The sequence below is a fragment of the Urocitellus parryii genome, chromosome 11 (assembly GCF_045843805.1).
Source record: "Urocitellus parryii isolate mUroPar1 chromosome 11, mUroPar1.hap1, whole genome shotgun sequence".
In the NCBI taxonomy this organism is placed as follows: domain Eukaryota; kingdom Metazoa; phylum Chordata; class Mammalia; order Rodentia; family Sciuridae; genus Urocitellus; species Urocitellus parryii.
This window is the reverse complement of record NC_135541.1, coordinates 5595302-5615967: the sequence shown is the minus strand read 5'-3', so window position 1 is coordinate 5615967 and position 20666 is coordinate 5595302. Positions and strand designations below refer to the sequence as shown.

The following is a 20666-nucleotide window of genomic DNA, read 5'->3' as shown; positions in this document are numbered from 1 at the left end:
TGAACATGACCGCAGAGGAGCCAATCAGCTAGATGTTGCTGGGGCCACTGTGAGCCAATCATCAGCCGGCAGCTGGAAGTTTGCTGGGGCCCCTTTGGCTGTGGCTCTCAACAAGGCAGATGCTCTTCCACTGAGTCACATTCCCAGCACTTATGTTTTGACAGGGTCTTGCTAAGTTGTCAAGGCTGATATATTAAAAAAAATATATATATATATATATATATATATATATATATATGTATTTTTTTTTAAGAGAGAGAGAATTTTAATATTTATTTATTTTTTTTAGTTTTCGGCGGACACAACATCTTCATTTGTATGTGGTGCTGAGGATCGAACCCGGGCCGCACGCATGCCAGGCGAGCGCGCTACGACTTGAGCCACATCCCCAGCCCCTTTTATATATTTTTTAATATTTATTTTAGTTGTAGGTAGACACAATATCTTTATTTCATTTTTATGTGGTGCTGAGGATCAAACCCAGTGCCTCATGTGTGCTAGGCAAACGCTTTACCACTGAGCCACCACCCCAGCCCTCAAGGCTGATCTCAAATTTGCCATCCTCCTGCCTCAGCTTCCTTACTTGCACAGTTATCGGGGAGGGGCTGCAGTTGGTTCCCCTTCTGATGGTTAGCATTTCATCTTGGAGCAGTCAGCCTTCCTTCAGGTCCTCTGACACAGAGCCCCCAGTGGCACTACTGTTCCTCTTCAAATAATTCATTCTCATTCTGGAAGCTCCCAACTGCCTCATTGCCAGGTCAGGAGGTCACCTACCAGAAGTCTTTCATGTCCCTTAAGGAGGAACTTGTCTCAGAGTTGCAGTGGGAGAGGCACAGGTTGGGCTAAAGTTCTGAGCTGACAATTAATGGACACCGTTGCCTCTTCCATGACAGCTCTGGCTATCCCTGCAATCTTCTGATTGGGCCAGAGGTTAAATGATAAACCCCAGCTGTTCAAACACACCGTTTTCTCTCACTATTCTCAGGCCACTTTCTAAAGCATTCCAGAAAAATCATCTTGGAATGGAACTAAACTGCTGGCGTGAAGCAGCCCCAAGGCCCCAGCCACATGACACCCTCAGTAAACAAGACAGAGTGACTGAGCCTGGCTCAAGGAGCAGCTTGACCTGCTCAAACCCCCAAGGCAAAGCAGGGCTTGACCGAGCCACAGAGACAGGCGTGGGAAAGGACAAGACCAGACCACGCCGAGCCTGGCACTTGAGTAGAATTCTCTAAAAAGTTTATTTATGAAGCCTGTGACAGACAAGAAGGCGTAAAAGGAATGTTACAACAAACATCCGTGTACCTGTTGCCCAAGGTAAGAAGGAAATGTAACCCGAAGGTCCTGTCCCTGAAGGACTCTCCCATCTCCCACTACATTTGATCATTACCCTTAATTTGGTGTTCCTTGTGCTATTCTGGAGTCTCTTCTTTATTTTTAAGAAAAGAAAGAGGAAAAATTTACAAGGCTACAAGGAAAAACTCAATCCAAACGTAATAAAATCACTGCAAAGCTTTCTGCTAAATAGGTAACGGCTCAGTGTGGCCAAGGTGAGACTCAGAGAGGAAAGGCATAAACCCAGGTGGCTGCGACTGAGCAGGGCCCAGGGAATTCCCCTGCAGAATATAAAGCTTCCAGTTTGATCAAACCCCATGAGCCCCTTCCCCATGTGCCAAGAGCTGCTGCCTCACCCACACGCAAGGCACAGCTGGCAATAGCTGCTTCAAGAAGTGGTTCATGCTGCCACACATCTGGCCAGCTCCTGGGCGGTCTCAAGAGCAAGGCAGAGGGCACAGTGACTCTCAGAACTACTTTACAAATAAATGTGTGGCTTTTTTCAGGAGTTGCTTGAACACTGGGCTGAAAGTCCGAGCAGAGAACAGGGCAAGGGCCAGGTAAGGAGTGCTATGTGGCACCTGGAATGTCCTGGTGCACATAATCACATGAGCAGGACAGTTCCATTAGGCATTGTATGAAGATGATGACACACTGCCACCATGGCCCGTCCAATTGGTGTGGATAAACTGTCCTGGTTTGTCCAAGAGTTCATAGGTATGAGCCCCAAAGTAATCCCGCTGAGCCTAGAAAAGAAATTAAGTTGTGAGGGTGATATGCAGGCATGGACCCTCAGGACCAGCCAGGTTCAAGTTGAACCTCCTCCAATCCTTCTCTGCAGCTTACCTGGATGAGGTTGGCTGGCAGCATCTCGTGTCTATAGCCATCATAGAAGGAGAGGGCAGTGGTGAAACAGGGCATGGGAATGCCCACCTGGACCCCGGTGCTGACCACCCGCCGCCAGGAGTCCTGCACACAGAAAGCAAAGTCAAGGACAAAGGACATTCTGAGGGACAGATTCCACTCTAAAAGACAGATTTTCACAGGCAGATGAAACAGATGCCCCAGTGGTGCAACCCACTAACACGATTCACAGGCCACAGCTCTCTGTTAGTTATGTACCTGGCAGTTCTCAACAGCAGACTTAAAGAAGTCATCTAGCAGCAAGTTCTGCAGCTCTGGGTTTCGATCAAAGGCTTCTTTAATCTTTCCCAAGAATACACTGAAATAATGGAGGGGGGAAAAAATCAATGGATCTTAACCCTAGCCGGCTGAATGCCTGGCAGGAGGCAGGGGAACGGACTGATGTCTGCCCTCAAGAGCCCAGAGTCACAATCCCCACCCCTCAGGGCGGCTGAAAGGTCAGTGAAAAGTACAGAGCCCAAGCCTGGGGAGGCCAGGCCAGAGACATGGGGCAGCTAGGAGCAGCTTTCCCAGGCAGGCACTCAGCAGCTCAGCACAGTTACCCCTCAGTCTGCACAGCGCAGGGTTCTAGGACCCCACGGACACCAAAATCCACAGACTCTGAAGTCCTTATATGGCCTAGTGTCTGCATGTGACCCTGCACATCCTCCCCCATGATAACTCCCCTCTGGATGATGTACCACACCAAATACCTACTGCAGTGTCAATGCTGCTCGAACGGGTGCTATACCACACTGTTGGGGAACAGACCAGGAAAAAGGCCTGTGTGTGTTCAGCACAGACACGGGTTTCTCTCCATGGCACTGGGCACATCCCAGCCCTAGACTCAATATATATGTATTTTTTTAACGTTTTCAATCTGCAACTGTTGAATCCCCAGGTGTGGAATCCGCTGGTACCAAGGGCTGACTGCATGTGCGGCCCCAGGTGTGGGGAGGTCCCCGCCCTCCAGCAGCCCCAGGGGGCCACGCGCTCACCTCCTGATGATGCAGCCGCCTCGCCACATCAGGGCAATGCCACCATAGTTGAGGGTCCAGCCAAATTCAGTGGCTGCCTGTCTGAGCAGCATGAAGCCTTGTGCGTAGGAGATGATCTTGGATGCATACAGGGCCTGGAGGACACGGGCCTGTTAGCGCGCAAAGCAACCCCCACACAGTACAGGAACAGGCTGGAGTCCAGGGCCAGGAGGAGGCTGACCTCTGTGCCTCCTGCCAGCTGCCCTGCCCCACCACCTTCCAAGGGACCCTTGAAGCCTGTGGCCAGCAAATGTCCCACCTTTCGAATGTCCTCCAGGAATGACTTCTTATCACCCGAAAACTGGACCTTCTGGGGGCCCTTCAGCTTTCGGCTAGCTTGGGTTCTCTCGTCCTTCAGAGATGATAAGCACCGCGCAAAGACGGCTTCTCCTGCGGAGGCATGGGGGTGGGGGACATCAGCAAAGTTCACACCAACTGGAGGAAGGAGGGAGCAGGGGAGGGGGTGGGGGTGAAGGGTGGTGGCCAGAAACCCTAGTTTTAAAAGAGCTCAGATTTCAAGGGCTGGGGCTGGGGCTCAGTGGTAGAGTGTTTGCCTAGCATGTGCGAGGCCCTGGTTCGATCCTCAGCACCACATAAAAAATAAATTGATAACAAAGATATATATATATATATAAGCTCAGATTTCAACCTTTGGCCACAAAATTCAACCTTGGTTGGAATAGATTTTTATAAGAATGTCTGAACAGTTCATTTGACATCCAAACCTCCCATCAGTCTCCCAACATGAATATAAATATTCAAAAAAAGACCAACTTGAGACTGAAGGGAGTTTTGAGGAAGATGAAGGAACAAAACAGCTATAATTCAGAATTACTCAATATTGACCCAATATTGGTCTTCCCTTAAAAGAAAAAAATTCTTTCAAGTTTTTGTTTTTCTGGTACTGGCGATCAAACCCAGGGTGTTCCACTACTGATTTACATCCCCAGCCCTTTTTACTTTTTATTTTGAGACAGCATCTCACTAAGTTGCTGAGGCTGGCCTCAAACTTGCAGTCCTCCTGCCTCAGCCTCCTGAGTAACTGGAATTGCAGGTGTGTGCCACTGTGCCTGGCTCAATATAGAATTTTAATATTAAAACATTCAAAAATCCTCAAAAATTATCCCATATAACGTTTAATTGGTAATAATTCTAACAAATTACTCCTTAACCGCTCCCCACCCAGACAAAACACATTGAGATCTCTGGGACTAACAGATTTTAGTTTTGAGGAAAGAGTATCACCATAACCTGAGAACACCAGTTGAACTCCAAACATATCCTAAGCAGATATCTGCCTGCCCTTGCCCAACCACTTTCCTTCCTTGCAGGCACACTCAGGATGACTTAGCATTTGTGGAAGGAAGCTTCGTAGGGACTGTGCAGTGGGAGTGTGGCAACTCTCCCGTTACTCAAGTTTGGCCAGATCAGACTCACTTCCCTGAGCTCACCCCCCCAGGGACCCCCCTCTTCCTTGCCTGCCTCTTGCCACCCAGGGCATGCCCAAGGTGAGGCAAACTCATCAGGAGATGGAGAGAGGAGACGGGGAAGGGCTACTGGAATCAGGAGCAGCAAACAGGAAAGCGTGTGGCCTCGGGAGACCTTCAGCCAGGAGCAAAGACGGCCTCTCCATGGGCGTGGCCCTGCTTTCATTCCTCTTTCCAGTCTTATCACAAGTACCTGGATTGCATTTTTTTTTGCAGTGCTGGGTTTGAACCCAGGTCCTAGATGCGCTGGGCAAGTGCTCCTCCACTGAGCTACCTCTCCAGCCCATTTTTAACTTTTAAAAAAAAATTTTTAGTTGTTGGGCTGGGGATTTAGCTCAGTTGGTAGAGTGCTTGCCTTGCATGCATAAGGCTCAGAGTTCAATCCCCAGCAACACACACACACACACTATATATATATATATATATATATATATATATATATATATATATATATATATATTTTTTTTTAATTGTCGATGGACTTTTATTTGTATGCAGTGCTAAGAATCGAACCCAGTGCCTCACACATGCTAGACAAACACTGGGCTACAACACAGCCCTTCCTTTTTTGACTTTTGAGACAGGGTCTTGCTAAATTGCCCAGGCTGGCCTTGAATTTACGATCCCTCTGGCCTCAGCCTCCCCAGCAGCTGGGCTTACTGTGGAACCACCACACCTGGCTCTTGCTTTATTCTTAAGAACCAGCATTTACTTTCCCTAATCCTCTGTCTTCTGTTTACTTTTGCTTTTTGCTATTTCTGTCTTTTTGAGTTTGATGTTTAGCTTGGATTGCAACTTCCTTCTAGACGTCAAAGAGGAAGGAACTTAAGAAAAGGATATTCAAGGACTTCAAATGTATAGACTCTGCTCTACTTTTTTAAATATCTGGGAGAAAACTCCTGCACAATATTCTGAGTACATAAACATGTTAGTCTGTGAACTTCTCTACGAAAATTATAGTTACCTGACCCGCTACAGAGATCCTAGGTCACTGGCTACAACTAAATCACAAATGCTAAAATATACCAAAAGTAAAATTGACCAGAAGGACAGGAACTTCCGCATTTACCCCCAAGCCCACAAGGACAACAGGATCATGGGAGACTCGGAAGCAGGGTCAGCCTCTCACACTGTCAGTTTTCTCATGTGCAGAAAAATCAAAAAGCAGCCTGATGCCAGGCAACGTAGCACACACCTGTAATCCCAGCAACTCAGGAGGCTGAGGCAGGAGGATTCCAAGTACAAGGCCAGACCTTGTCTCAAAATTAAAAAACAAAACAAAACACTGGGAATACAGCAAAGTGGTAGGCATCCTGGGTTCAATTCAAAACTTAAAAAAAAAAAAAAAAAAAACAAAACCCAAAAAAACAAAACTCTGAAAGCTGACTGGAGATCCGTCTAGATCAGTATTCCTGAAGGATGTCAAGACCCAACGTTGGGACCAAAGGGCTCAGGGGTAAAGCAGGACATTACCGATGAGGGTGACGGGAACTCCGTACTCCAGGGCTGAGATGGCGGTCCACTTCCCGGTGCCCTTCTGCCCCGCACTGTCCCTGATTTTTGGCAGCAGATGTTTGCCATCCGTATCTTGGAACTTGAGGATATTGGCAGTGATTTCAATCAGGAATGAGTCCAGCTCTGTCTTGTTCCATTCCTCAAATGCCTGTGCAGAGCAGAGAGTGAGGGAGAGGCAGGCAGGTCCCCGCTGACTCCTGCTGCCCACTGCCCCGTCCTGTGCTCACATGGCCAACACTGCGGCCAGCAGCTCTGGCAGGAGGCCTGTCAATGTCCACTCCTGCCCACTGAGTCTTGTGCCTACGTCACTCGGTGTGCTGGTGTCAACCTGGGAAGCCGCTCCCTCCTCAGGGGCAAGCCTCTCGCTTCACTTGGATTTCGGATCATACATCACCTCCCAGGAAGCCTACAAGACCCCAGACCTGAAACCCGCCTCTAGAGCTGGGTGGGGCTCAGTGGTGACGCACTTGCCCAGCACGGGTGAGGCCCCGGGTTCCACTCCCAGCACCTTAAAATATAAACAGATAAACAAATCCTACCTCTTACCCCAGTTTTCTTTCCTTTGTTAACACCTATCACTAGCAAATTTTATATAATTTCATTTAAAGTCTGTCTTCCCAGCTCATGAGGCTAAGGACTTTGTTTCCTTTACTATTGTGCATTTATTTGTTTGTTAGGGGAAGAACTCATGGGCACTCCACTACTGAGTGACACCCCAAGCCTCCCACTCCTCTTGTAAATCTTTCATTTTGACAGTGTCTTCCTAAGTTAGTAAGGTGGCCTTGAATTTGAGATCCTCCTGCCTCTGCCTCCAGAGTAGCTGGGATTATAGGTGTGCGCCACTAGCTCGGCTATATTCAAAATTTAGAATAGTGCCACATGTAGTTAAACACTCATGTTTACTGAATAAATGCACTAAGTATGTAAACCAATTAAATATGAATACAAAAGGAAAAGTACCACTTCTATGGAAACTTAAATGTTTTGGGAAGAATGAAGGCAAGTGAGCAAAACAGGCTGCAGTAAAGAGAAGAGGGTGAGGAGCTGGCCAGGGCTGGGGCCCAGACACAGCAGCCAGGAAGCCTGGGCTCTGTCCCTGCACTTCAGGAAAAGTCAGAAAAAAAAGGCCTTGGCTCTATGATGGTGGATGAGCGTGCTTTCCTGTGTTTGTTTCCCTCATGCTGCCGGAGGACTCAGAAGCAGTGCCCCTGCCTGCAGCTGACGGAAATGCAACCAAATCCATGAAACCGGCAGAGGCGGCGCAGAGCAGGGTGCACCCACGCTAGGACCCTTTCCCGCTCTTTGAATATATTCATAACAAAATGCCAGGGAACTGCTTCTGCTTCCACTTGGACCGACTTTTAAATTAACTCTCAAGAAGCAAATCCCAGCCAGATGTGGTGGCAACCCCTGTGATCCCAGCAGCTCTGGAGGCTGAGGCAGGAGGACCCAGTTCAAAGCCAGCCTCAGCAACAGCGAGGCGCTGAGCAGCCCAGTGAGACCCTGTCTCTAAATAAAATACAATAGGGCTGGGGTGTGGCTCGTGGTCAGGTATTCCTTAAGTTTGATCCCTAGTTACCAAAAAAAAAAAAAAAAAAAAAAAATCAAATGCCAGCTTGACGGGCAAAGGAAGCCAGTCCTCCCAGGGGGCCAACTGCAGGCCCAGGAGGGCAGCATGAGTGTGTGGGCTCACCAACAGGACTCCTGGAACTTCTGCTTCGCCACAGCTATCCTAGTTTATGGTCCCATTACTGATGGCTTCCCTTAAATTAGCTGAGGCCACGCAGACCAGCAGACAGCTCGGAGACCAGGAAGGAAGAAGGGCTAATTGCGGGTGCCAGCCCCTCTCATCCGGGCAGTGATTACTCCCTGCAGGCGGGGCAGTGCCCTGGACCTACCTGGGCCATCTCCTCATGCCCCATGCCCAGGACGTCCCTCATCAAGTGGTAGGCCTCACAGATCAGCTGCATGTCCCCATACTCTATCCCGTTGTGCACCATCTTCACGAAGTGTCCGGCTCCTTCCTCCCCGACCTGTGACGACAGCAAGCACCCAGAGCTTCAGGGCACAAACGGTACATCCGAGAAGTCCTGACGGCAAAGCTCCCTCTCTACACAAACAAGAGCGAACGTGACACCCAATCACACAGCAATGCAATGCCAGCTGCAGTTCCTTCAGGCTAATGTCATTTAAGCTGATCCCTGACTTGTCCCATAAAGAAAGGCCTTCAGGGATCTTCCGTGTTCTCCAGCTCTAGCCCATGTCTTCTGACTGCAGTTTGAAGCTACCTCCCAGCACCTGCCCACAGGTCAAAAGAAGTTGTCTTTTTCATGAACTTACACTTTTTAAAAAAACATTTATTTTTTAGTTATAGGTGGACACAATATTTTATTTTTATGTAGTGCTGAGGATCAAACCCAGTGCCACACACATGATAGGCGAGCGCTCTACCTCTGAGCTCCAGCCCCAGCCCCAAACTTATATGTTTTGTTTTTTTTTTTGGCAACTGGAGGTTAAAATAAATTGGCTAGGGCTGGGGTTGTGGCTCAGCGGTAGAGCACTTGCCTAGCACGTGTAGGGCCCTGGGTTCGATCCTCAGCACCACATAAAAATAAAATAAATAAAGATATTGTGCCCAACTACGCTATGACCACATAAATAAATAAATAGGTTAATTAAACCACTTGCACTTTCTTCTGGACATAAGTGTACTTTTTGTAATGACTGCTGAGGATAATGGCCTTGGTGCCACATTCTGGCCCAACCCTGGGACATCTGGAATGTGCTCTCCGGGCTCCCATCCTGGATGTTGGAGTAAAATCAGAACACAGAATCTGAATTTACAATGGGAAACTTAACAAGGGATCTTAGTGGTGACAAGATCAATACATTCTGTCCCTACAGATACGCTACCTGGGAAGCCAAAATTTCTGAAATTGTCTTGTGGCAAGTTAAAAGCACAAAGTAAGGAGTCCAATCCTGCCTGGCCCCAGGGCCTGCAGTCACACGCACCACTGCACGACAGGGATGCACCTGCCTGGGGTGTGGGGTCTCTCCCTGTGGTCACATGGATCTACACCCTGCTGTTCACCGAGACCTCATCTGCCTGCGTTCCCACTGGCTGACCAGCCCCTTCTGATGGTGACACTGGCCACACAGCGCTGTGGCCAATCACATCTTGCTTCACCCTTCCTGTTACTTCAACAGTGAGCTGAGGGGCGCCTGCTTTAGTCTCTTGACGTTTTTTTCGGAGACCTGAGCCTACCCCTGGAAGCCACGAAGGTCAACCTGGCTTGATCCAGACTGCAGTCTGCTGTGTCCTGTGACTTATCTTAGGTGTATCCAAGCAGAAGTTGCTCTCGCCACACTGTGTCTGTGCTGCAGTCAAGGAACAAAAGTCCCTTCTAGCCCTTTAGAGGAGAAGACTGCTCAGCCCTTCACAGCCAAACTCTCCACCCTCGGCAGAGGCTGCACCCATGCTGGCCCCTGGGGAAACGGCTGCTGTCACCACGCCCCAGGCCCTGGCAGGCCCGGGAGGGAGCGCGTCCCTCGAGCCTCACCTCAAATAAAACTACAATAATAGTCGCAGCACATAAAACAGCTGATAGAAAAAGAAAGGGGTCAGGAGCTACAGAGATCTTGAGGATCATCTAGCCCAGCCCCCATGCTGTCCAGAAAAAGGAACGAAGCCCATGGGGAAACTGGCGTGCCTGCTGTCACAACACCAGCTACAATGGACACCAGGACAACAAGGCCCGTCTGCCCCAGGCTGCCGGTCTTTCCCACCTAAAGAGTTTTCTTCTAGCAACAGGAAACACAGGAAGGGGAGGGTCTGAGCTGGCCCTGGCCTCCGCCATGCAGTGAGGGTCTATGCGCTGTCACTCAGAAAACCCAGATCCCCAGGCTCCGGATTCTCCCACATGCTGGGCAGGACACGGCAGCAGGAGCCATCCAAGCCCCTCCTTCACCCCAGCGGCAAACCCCACTTCGGTTTGGACTTCTCTGGCCATGAAATAACATGGCTGAGCAGTTCTTCCTTTTTACAGACTCTCAGCTGAGTGAGGAAGCCGCCCGGCACCCTGCAAGGGCCAACAGACGTGCACACATAAAGACACAGGCGTGCGCTCAGCATCAGCCAGGGCCTCGAGTCACACAGCTAACCACTGGGATGACAAGGTGCTGTGCACTCAGCTCTGACTCGGCACTCAGACACGCTCGCATTGCCAGCTGGCTTCCAGGGTGGCCCCGAACTTGCCCAGTCACAGCAGGGTTCTCCAGTTCCCACTTTTGCAGCAATGCCTTGGAAGATGGTCTTGATGTGAGGCCTGCGGAGAGAACGGTGTGGTTCAGCTCACATGCGCGTGCGCGTACACAGACACCAGAGAAATTTCCACGGTAGCATCATTATGAGCCGTGATTCCCAAGAGCAGGCCTCACGACAGCTCCTTAAGACCAGGCACAGCACGATCCTGCGCCGTCCATCCAAGTCCAGACAGACTGCGCAACATTTTAAGAGCCGCTCTTATTCGGAGAGCAAGCAGCTCCTCATGGTCCCTTCCAGAGCTCCACTAACTCCCTCCCTGCCCTACCCGCTGCTGACCAGGAAAGCCTCAGAGCTTCAGTAGGCTGGGGCGTAGCACCAGGGCACAGTGGTCACCTCCAGCGTACAGGGGCCTGGCTGCCATCCCCAGCACTGCCAAAGAAAGTCCTCAGCAGACACAAAATCCGACAGGGTTCACCCAGGACTGGGCTGCACCGGGCACACCTGAACCTCTGAGCGCCACTGACAGTTACTGCGTCCTGCAGCGAAGGAGCCACTTCTCTCTTTTTCATTTCTTCCCCTACTCCTCTGTCGCGCTGGGGATAGAACTCAGGACCTCATGCTTGCCAGGCATGCGCCCTGCCGCAGAGCTACTCCCCAGCCCTGAAAGGGCCATTTCTGCTGGTGCCAGAGCAGCCCGAGGACAGGAGCACTTCTGCACCCCAGCAGTCTCCAGGAGCCACCATCCAAGAGCCACAGGAGGCGCCCCAGGGTTAGGGTGTTCAAGATTCTGACAAGCAGGAGGGCTCTCCACCTCCACATTTTAACACGCTGAAAAGACTCCCAAACTCATGCATCAGAGATGACTTAAAGACAATCTTCTGAAATCAACCCTCCATGGCTCAGGGTTAGCTGTCAGTGGTCCTGCGCTTACCTGATACAGCTCTGGGGTACCTGGGAATCGACACCTGGAGTCACACTCCCTTCCCACCCCCCCACAGGGTCCCTCCTTCACTGTTGCTTTGAGCACCCGTTTGGCTTCCTCTTTCCTGCGTCTGGCAGCAGGGTTTGTCTCACCCACGCTGTGCACGGTCTGCTACTCGCGTCCCTCTGTCTGCATCTTCCTACCCACACTGCTGCCTCTTAGGTCTCCGCATCCCAAGTCCACCCAGCAAAGGCCTCCCCTTCCTCTAGGTGGAGCAGAGTGAACAGCGTCAAGTTTGCTTTTTCCCCCAAGTAAAAGAATGTCTGCCTCCTTCCCAGGTCTCATCAGACTTTCCCATTACTCGCAATTACTGGAGTCACTTCCAGACCACACGAGTGACCGTGGGCCTGACTCCCACGGTCAGTGCCCAAGCCAAGCCTGTCGGACCCCCAGCATCGTCTCGTCTCGCAGGGAGTAAGCAAAGGAGGGCAAGGGTGGCGCGTGCACAGGCACCACGTCAGAGGAACGCAGGTGCAGGAGGAAGAGGCCAGGCTCAGAGCTGCTCTGGGTGGTGCCGAGGGAACTCACCACGCCTCCTTGTTCCCTCCCGGCATGAGTGAGGGGCCATACCGGGCCCCTTCCTCGCCACCACTCACTCCGCTCCCCACAAACAGGATTCCCTTGGCCTTGAGGTCTCGACATCGCCTCTGAAAGAGAGAAAAACAATTTCAAAAAATTAACTTCCTTCCAGTGAGTGAGATGAGGTACAAGGCACGTCCAGACATTCCCTGCTGCCCGGAGTGACCCACAGATCTGTGAATAACTGATGTATCCGGAACCTTAATCCCCTCAGTGTGGCCATTAAAAACAAATAGCTCGAGGAGTATTCTAGATATCCATCCTGTCTCCTTGGGGAAAATAATAAAGCCACCCCCCCACACTGTACTGGAAAAGGTCTCGCACAGTGAGACGCACTGAATTCAGAGTGGGTCTAGCTGGTCACGGTGGCGCACCCTGGAATCCCAGCCACTCGGGAGGTTGAGTCAGGAGGACCCCAAGTTCATAGCCAGCCTGGGCAACCTAGGGAGACCTCTCAATGTTAAAAAAAAAAGGGCTGGGCACCTAGGGGTGCACGGGATACGATACCCAGTGCCAAAATAAACCCACAAACAAAACAGAGGAGGCTGACTACAAGCACGCCTTACCGCCATTCAGCGCCTCCGACCACGCAGGATGCCCTGGACGTCAGCTCAGAGGTTCTCAAACACAGAACACGCTGACAGAAAGGGAGGGGACGGCAGACACAGCCTGCCGAATCTACGCAGTTGTCATTCCCAGCTGTAGGTGTGACTGAGAACCTTATTCATCAGGTGTGTCTAAGCAGGAAAAGGCTGTGTACTAGCACACCAGCACCAAGCCCCAAACTATCAGGACCACAGGGCAGTTCACCCCATGAGCAATTCAGACACCTCTTTCTAGAGTGCTGTCAGGACGTGGAAGGATCTGACCTGAAGAACACTTACTATGGTATCCCGATATTCAGAATTTCCTCCATCAATGATGATGTCACCAGCATCTAGCAATGGTACCTGTAATCAGACATTAGCATTAGGGTGGACCAAAGACAGAAATAAAATATACCTTGGCCAGTTTAAACAAACAAGAATTTATCCCAAATAAACACTGTGAAAAAGCATACATTATTTAATTTTCAATAATCCTCTATGGCTACAGCTACATCTTGCTTAAAAGTGTAAGGCTGGGCAGGATATGATGGCTCACACCTGTAATTCCAATAACAAGAGGCTGAGTAGGAGGATCACAAGTTCGAGGCCAGCCTCAGCAACTTAGCAAGACCCTGTCTCAAAATGAAATAAAAAGGGTTGGTTGGGGATGTGGCTCAGTGGTAAACACTCTTGAGTTCAATCCGTGGAACCAAATAAATAAATGAAAGACTTTACAAAAATTAAAACTTACCTGGAAAATTTGTACCTCCATGGGTACCACCTATACAAACTCAAAGTCTAGGGGGGACTGGCTCTAAGAGATGAAAAGGCTTCTGGTATAACCTGTGCTGCACCAGAGGCAAGCTGAGTCAGTACTCCCCCAGTGGGTCAGGGTCGGGTAAAGGCAGCTCCCCAGCTGCTGCTGGCAGGAAGAACTCAACAACAGCCCCAGAGAGCACCCAGCAGGCGGGCTTCATTAGTTCTTGCTCAGTCTCCCCTCCCACCTGTAATCCTTCCTATGCTGAAGACACAGCACACTGTGTCTGAAGCTAGTCATGGGCAGCTTGGCCTCTCGCTACACAAATGGCTCAGTATGTCTTTTCTTTATCACAGAGTCCTTCCTTTCTAGGCCATTTATTTTAAAAAAATGATAGCACAGTGGTTACAAATTCCTCTTCTTGTTGAAAACCCACTATTAACACCACTTTCTCAAAAAGGAAGGCTTGAGGCCAGGCGTGGTGGCACACAACTGTAATCCCAGTTGTGGGAGACCAACCTTGCACATGACCGAGTCACACTCCCCGGCTGGGTGCTGAGGCGCTCAGTCACAGAAATGTGGCAGAGCTTTCCCCACCCTTCTTGGGTTCAAGGGTCAATGTCTTGTGCATGGGTGTGTCTTGCTATAGCCCCAGAAGTGGAGCTACGCTCACCTGTTCCTTTGTAATCTAACCCCTTGCCCTGTTTAGGATAGAATCTTCCATGGAAGGGCCTCGTGTGTGTCCCCTTCTCTTACTGTGTCCTTGGGTGTGGCCTACCCAGGTGTCAGTCAGTCTGCTGACAGTGGACATCATGAAGATAGACTCAGCCCCCTGAAACCTGACCCCTTGCCTCATTTGAACAGCTTCTCCTCAATAAAAGGGGTCAGCGCGAGCTCTCGCTCTCTTCCTGCAGACCCTTAAGGTCAGAGGAGCCGTCACAGCGACCCCAAAGAAAACGGTATTGTGTCTCTTGTGTGGTTATTTTGCACAGCCCAGTCAGCCCAGTTTACCTGGAGTGACCCCTGAGCCTTTTAGTCGCCAGAAAAGAAAACTGGCACCAGTGGCTCAGGAGGCTGAGGCAGGGGATCACAGTTTCAAAGCCAGTTTCATCAACTACAAGGCCCTAAAAAACTTAGTGAGACCCTGTCTCAAAATAACAAATAATAAAAAGGACTGAGGATGTAGCTCCATGGTTAAGTACCCCTGGGTTCAATCCTTGGTACCAAAAAAAAAAAAAACCCAAAAAAGACAAAACAAACAAACAAAAACACCCTCCCCTTCCCTTTGTTGCTGTCTCTGCCTTTCTTACAACTACATGTCGGGCAGTAGTGCCTTGTTTTTTTTCAGAGCTGTTACTGTAGCGTTTTTGAGTATCTAAATAAATTAGTTGCCCTCATTCCCAGCATTCATGAGTGTTATTTTTTCTTTCAAAAGAGATATAACTGCTAGCAGAGCAAGCATGCCTGTAATTCCAGTGACTTGGGAGGCTGAGGCAGGAGGATTGCAAGTCCGAGGCCACGCTAGGCAACTCAGCAAGATCCTGTCTCAAAATAAGAAGGGCTGGGGATGTGGCTCAGTTTAATCCCTAGCACCCCTCAAAAAATACAAGTGCTAAAGCCAACAAATTGGTACAAAATAAGTACCCAGTTCCTAGGATTCCCTAAGGAAATCTCTTATGGTTCATACTAAATTATACAACTCGTTAAGAATTGTTGTATTATGCAATCAAACCGCAAGATCTCGGGGTTGGTGGTGGAGTATGTGCTTGTGCCTGGCAGGCAGGAGGCCTGGGTTCACCCCCTGTGTGGGGTTGGGGAATGGACACTAGTAAGATCTCTTTGAATATCAAAGACAGAAAGACCATCAATAGACTGCTGTGGTTCAGATTCTTACAGTCAGCAAATTCTTATTGAAATGTCTCCTAAGTGTCCTCTAGTTATTACCACCCTGACTACCCCAAGGATATACTAGGACTTAATTAGCACCAATCAAGTTAACCAACACAGAGAGCTGAACAGTTCATATCCAGAAATGGAAACTAAAGAAATCTCTGAAGTAAAACAGCTAGGGGACACAACAGCAACTGTGACAGAAGCAGCAGCTGAGAGCAACTGGCCTCACCAGTTTTTCAATGAAATCGTCCACGGCCTGGCCAGCCTTCACAAGCAGTATGACGCGCCGGGGCTTCTTCAGCTTGGACACCATCTCCTCCAAGGACCGCGCACCTACCACTTTGGTTCCCTTGGCCTCATTGGCCAAGAAATCATCAACTTTGGAGACTGTCCTATTAAAAGCGCAGACCTAAAGCAACAAAAGACGTGCTTAGTGACAGGACACACTGGGACCAGAGACCAAGTGACAATGCAAGTTCTATTCAGCCCCAGGTGGGGGAGGCCCCATGTGCCTTTGCCTTTCCCTCCCCCACCTGCAGGCTGATCCCAATGGTTAACTCCCCTCATTGGGACACAACAGCAGAGGACTGAGGCAAAGACCAACTGCCCACAGCACATCAGGCTGAACCTTCCCTACTGGTTCAGAATCAGAACTGAATCTAGGAACATGGGGTTCAGTCTCTGTATTTATTTTTTTTTTTTCCTCCAGTGCTGGAGATTGAACCCAGGGCTTAACACACATAAGTCAAGTGCTCCACCACTGAGCTACACCCCTAACCCCTTTTGTCCCTGATAATCCTGGCAGCTAAGCCACTTGAGTGTCTAGAAATAACATTTAGATCTCACTGGTTGCTCTCACCTGTAGTCCCAGCAATTCAGGAGGCTAAAGCCAAGAGGATCACTAGAGCCAGGAGTTTGAGGCCAGCTTAGGCAACACAGTGAGAAGTTGTCTCAGAAAACATGAATAAATAAAATAAAATTAATTCTCCCCCGATCTCACTAGGGAATGAGGTTGGCTCTAGCTGTGCATAGTGGCACACATCTGTAACCCCAGCTACTGGGTAGGCTGAGAACTGCAAGTTAGCCATCTCAATTTTTCTTTTTTTAAAGGGATGGGGATTAGCCCTGTGGTAGAGCGCTTGTCCAGTTTGTGCAGAACCCTGGGTTTAATCCCCAGCACCAAAAAGGGCATCAAAGCTGTACACCCAGCAGGAGCTCTCCTCCCTCCCATTCATCTCTACTTAAAATAATGAACCTTACAGGAGTCCTCTTCCTCTAAAGCACACTCTTACAACCCACAACTAAAGTGACAATTCTTTTCAAAAATTCCATAAATGCTGATGGGGTAATGTCTGTAATCCCAGTAACTCAGGAGGCTGAGACAAGGGGATCACATATTCGAGGCCAGCCTGGGCAACTTAAAAAGTTCCTGTCTCAAAATAAGAAATAAAGGGTTGGGGTTGTAGCTCAGTGATAGAGCGCTTGCCTAGCACCAGGTTTGATCCTCAGCACCACATATAAATAAACTAAAGGCGTTGTGTCCACCTACAACTAAAACTTAAAAAAAAAAAGCAAGCCATGAGCCGCAAGCAAAAGCGATCTTGAATAAAGCACGTGTGGATTCCGTGGGATCTGAGAACTGGGCTGACTGTGCTAATGCACACGAGGATCCACAGGGAAGGCACTGTGTCCCCACCACTTACCACAAAGCCATGGTCATTCATGTTCAAAATTAAATTCTGGCCCATGACGGCCAATCCAATCAGTGCAATATCAGCTCTGAAAAGCCAGAGAAAGAACAAAGAAAAATGTCAGTGCCACTTGATCACTTCGGCGGGATTGGTGACGGACTTTCCCTCGTACCCCTCCCCATCTGCACTTGTGAGGCCAGGCACCTTCCCCCGCGGGACCTCTTGAGCTGCAATGGGCGCTAGCGCCAGCGAAGCCTCGCTCCTGCCCAGACTCTGGCCATCACTTTCACTGCAGGCGCAGTGCACGCTCAGGTCTGGTCAGCAGGCAGTCGCGCAGCGGTCCCCGCGGGACGGGAGCCTCCAAGCCTCCACCGCTCCCAGAAGGGACCCGCCCCAGGCCGCGTCCGGAGAGCGGCATGGGGAGCTCCCCGGCCCTAGGTGCGGGTCCGGGCCCCACGCGGCAGGCGCAGGCGACCGCGCGGGAGAGGACCAAGCCGACCCGCCCCCGGGGCGTCCCGGCAGGCCAAGCCGAACCCTGCTGCGCGGGCGGGTCACTCACTGGGCCATGGCGGCGACAGGCAGAGCAGAAGCGAAGAGGGAGAGGCACGGACAGCTCTCAGCTCGCGGGCAAGTGCGCCGATGTCCGGCTCCCGCTGGCCCCCGGAGCCTGCGCCGTTCCCCGCCCCGCTTTCAGCGCCAGCCAATAGGAAGGAAGGGGCGGAGTCTTTAGCCATGCCATTGGTTCTCTCCGGCGCCTGTTACACCACCTGAGGGCAAACGGGCACGCCTACCCCCGGGGCCGAATCAGTAGAGCACCGAGCACCTCGATGACACCTCGGGCGCGCCGGGCCGCAGCGCCGCGCCCGCGACCGGCTAAGTCGACGTGGTCCGCGGCCCGCGGCTCCCCGCTGGTGCACGCGGCCCGGGTCTGCAGCGCCGCGCGGAGGAGGAGCTCCAGCGACCACCGAGCACCTAGATGCCTTTTGCTCGAGTCCATCGCTGCTTCCTCCCATCACTGCCTCGCACTGTGGGGCACTCACGTCGTGTCCCTCGGCTGCCGGGCAGGGGCCAGGTCTATTCGTCCTGCCATGCGGCACGGGGAGTGGGGACAGGAAGCGTGGACCCTCAGCGATCCGGTGTGGGAACCGGGCACCCGCTTTCTGCCGGTGAAGAAAATGAGGCGTAGAGAGCAGGCAGTAGACGTAGGGGTTGGAGTGTGATGGGGCCAGGACTGAGTCTTGCTGATCAAGACTTGGGTACCATCCAGCCCCGTCCAGCGTGTGTGTGTGTGTGTGTGTGTGTGTGTGTGTGTGTGTGTGTGTGTGGATTCCGGGTGTTGAACCCAGGGGCGCTTTAACCATTGAGCCACGCCTCCAGTTCTTTTTAAATTATTTTTTGAGACAGGGTCTCGCTAAATTGCTGGCTTTTGAACTTCTGATTCTCCTGCCTCAGCCTCCCCCCAGTCGGTGCAATCACAGGCATGTGCCACCCGATCCCGTTTTACAGAGGCCACAGGACCTAGGAAATGGACCCAATTAAATGCAGAGGCAGATACGGGAACGGCAAACCTTAAGCCAAAACATTAAAGACATTTGGAAAATGTCAACAGTATTGATCTTAGTGAATTTCTTGTTTTAAAGAAATTGGTTTTCTTCTGTGTGTGTGTGTGTGTGTTTAACTTAGGGCTGCTTTATCACGGAGCTACACCCTAGCCCCCTTTTATTTTTGAAACAAGTTCTTACTAAATTGCCCAGGCTGGCCTCCAACTCCCCATCCGCCTGCCTTAGCCTCCAGAGTAGCTGGGATGATAGGTGAGCATCACCATGATCAGTGCCAGGAAACTGTTTTTCAAAAGTTTCTGAGTTTCAGTTTTAAAAACTGTATATTCTGATGTAACTTACTTAACAAAAACTCTTTGGGTCCTCAATAAGTTTTAAGAGTGTGAAGTGGTACTAAGACCAAGAAGTTTGAGAACCACTATCTAGCTCAACTCAACATATCTGAGAGATGACTCGCTGAGTCCCGTGGTGACAGAGCTACTGGAGAACAGCCTCTTGGAGACAGCTTGCTCTCCAAGGTTCCCTTCATTCACATCTGGTTTTCAGACACAGATGCATGTGGTAGGGCAGTAAGTTCTCACAAATGTCAGATCAGATGCTGGACTTTAGTTCTTGGAGACTGCCTGATAAAGAGGGGAAAGAATGGGTTTGGGTTCACGCTGATAGCTCATTCTGGTTCCATTCATTTCATATATGTATATTTAGTTGTTGATAGACCTTTATTTTACTTATTTATATGTGTGCTGAGAACCAAACCTAGTGCCTCACACATGCCAGGTAAGTGTGCTACTGCTGAGCCCCAGCCCCAGCCCTCCATTCATTTCTAGCTGTGGGATTTGGGAAAGTTTTTGAAAGTTTGTTTTGTTGGTGCTGGGGATTGACCCAGGGTACTGTACCACTGAGCTTCATCCCCAGGGGCAAATTATCGAGTCCTTCGGTAAGAGAAATCATACAACCTCACATGGTAGCTGGAAGTTTAAATTAAGCAAATGGGAACTTGTGCCTGGCATTTGGTACTTGTGTATTAGCTTCTATTGTTGAGGCCCAGAGCACCAAACCCCCCAAATCCAGCACCTTGGTGTGCTGAATACTTTGGACTGAAGAAACCAAAAAGGCCTGATCAAGGTCTTTCTGACCTCAGGTCTTCCTGTCTCAGCTCTCTTACTCCTTTGGAGGGAATTCTGCAAACCAGAATTCCTTTTCCCTAAAGTGGGTCATAGAGACTAGAACCCCACTTCCCTAAAGCCAGCCATAAAATCCTAGAAGTATTACTCAAATCTACTTTTTTTTTTTTTTTTGGTGTTTTGGGAATTGAACTCACATATGCTAGGCAAGCACTGTACCACTCCAGTACCCCCAAGCCTGGTTCTCCTACCTTTTGGGACAGGAACTGCCCATAAAGGAATTCCACAGCCTACCTTGTCTGATAGCCCCTCATTCCAGAGGGGTCCTGACCCATCCCTGGGGAAAGAAGGAGTGCTGTGCAGAGAAGCCTAGAAAGAAGCTGGGCAGGGCTTGCTGAGTCCCCTCTCAGTCTGTCACCACTAGGTTAGACTCTCTGTGCAACCACTTTTCTTCATGGCTGTCCATTCCTCACTGGACCTAAGCATAAAAATAACCAGTTTTCCAGGGTTTTTGGAATCTTCATTTCTGAAGGCTCCTGTGTTGTGTAAAACTTGGCTTAAATAAATCTGTTATGCTTTTGTCTTGTTAACCAGTGATTTGTTACAGGAGGTATTTGCTGTGACCCTCATGGTGGGTGAGGAGAGGGACCATCCTTTCTTATCCCCATTCTTTTTTCAATGGATAGTACTCAGAATGAAGGGACATATGCTGGGTATGGTGGTACATGCCATCAATCCCAGGGACTCCGGAGGCTGAGGCAGGAGGATGACAAGTTTGAGGCCAGCTTCAGCAACTTAGTGAGACCCTGTCTCAGACTAAAGATAAATAAATAAAAAGTGCTGGGGATTTAGCTCAGTGAGGGAGTGCCCAGCTCCCTGGTACCACACATGCAAAAAAAAAAAAAAAAAAAAATAGAGGAGTCACAAATTACATTGGGAAGAAAATTCTCCCA

General features: G+C 50.1%; 1 protein-coding gene across 1 annotated transcript; it reads right to left on the bottom strand.

Annotated features, from left to right (window-relative positions):
• Nucleotides 1-1222: 1222 nt before the first annotated feature.
• On the bottom strand, nucleotides 1223-17682 carry Pgd (phosphogluconate dehydrogenase). The gene is made up of 13 exons (XM_026397932.2): nucleotides 17590-17682; nucleotides 17043-17118; nucleotides 15569-15748; nucleotides 12987-13052; nucleotides 12052-12170; nucleotides 10533-10602; nucleotides 8176-8310; nucleotides 6236-6425; nucleotides 3535-3665; nucleotides 3237-3370; nucleotides 2458-2557; nucleotides 2182-2304; nucleotides 1223-2081 (listed from the first exon to the last, which is right to left on the bottom strand). Exons 1-13 carry the CDS (start codon nucleotides 17595-17597, stop codon nucleotides 1962-1964), a joined length of 1452 nt encoding a protein of 483 aa, XP_026253717.2. The 5' UTR covers nucleotides 17598-17682; the 3' UTR covers nucleotides 1223-1961.
• Nucleotides 17683-20666: the final 2984 nt, after the last annotated feature.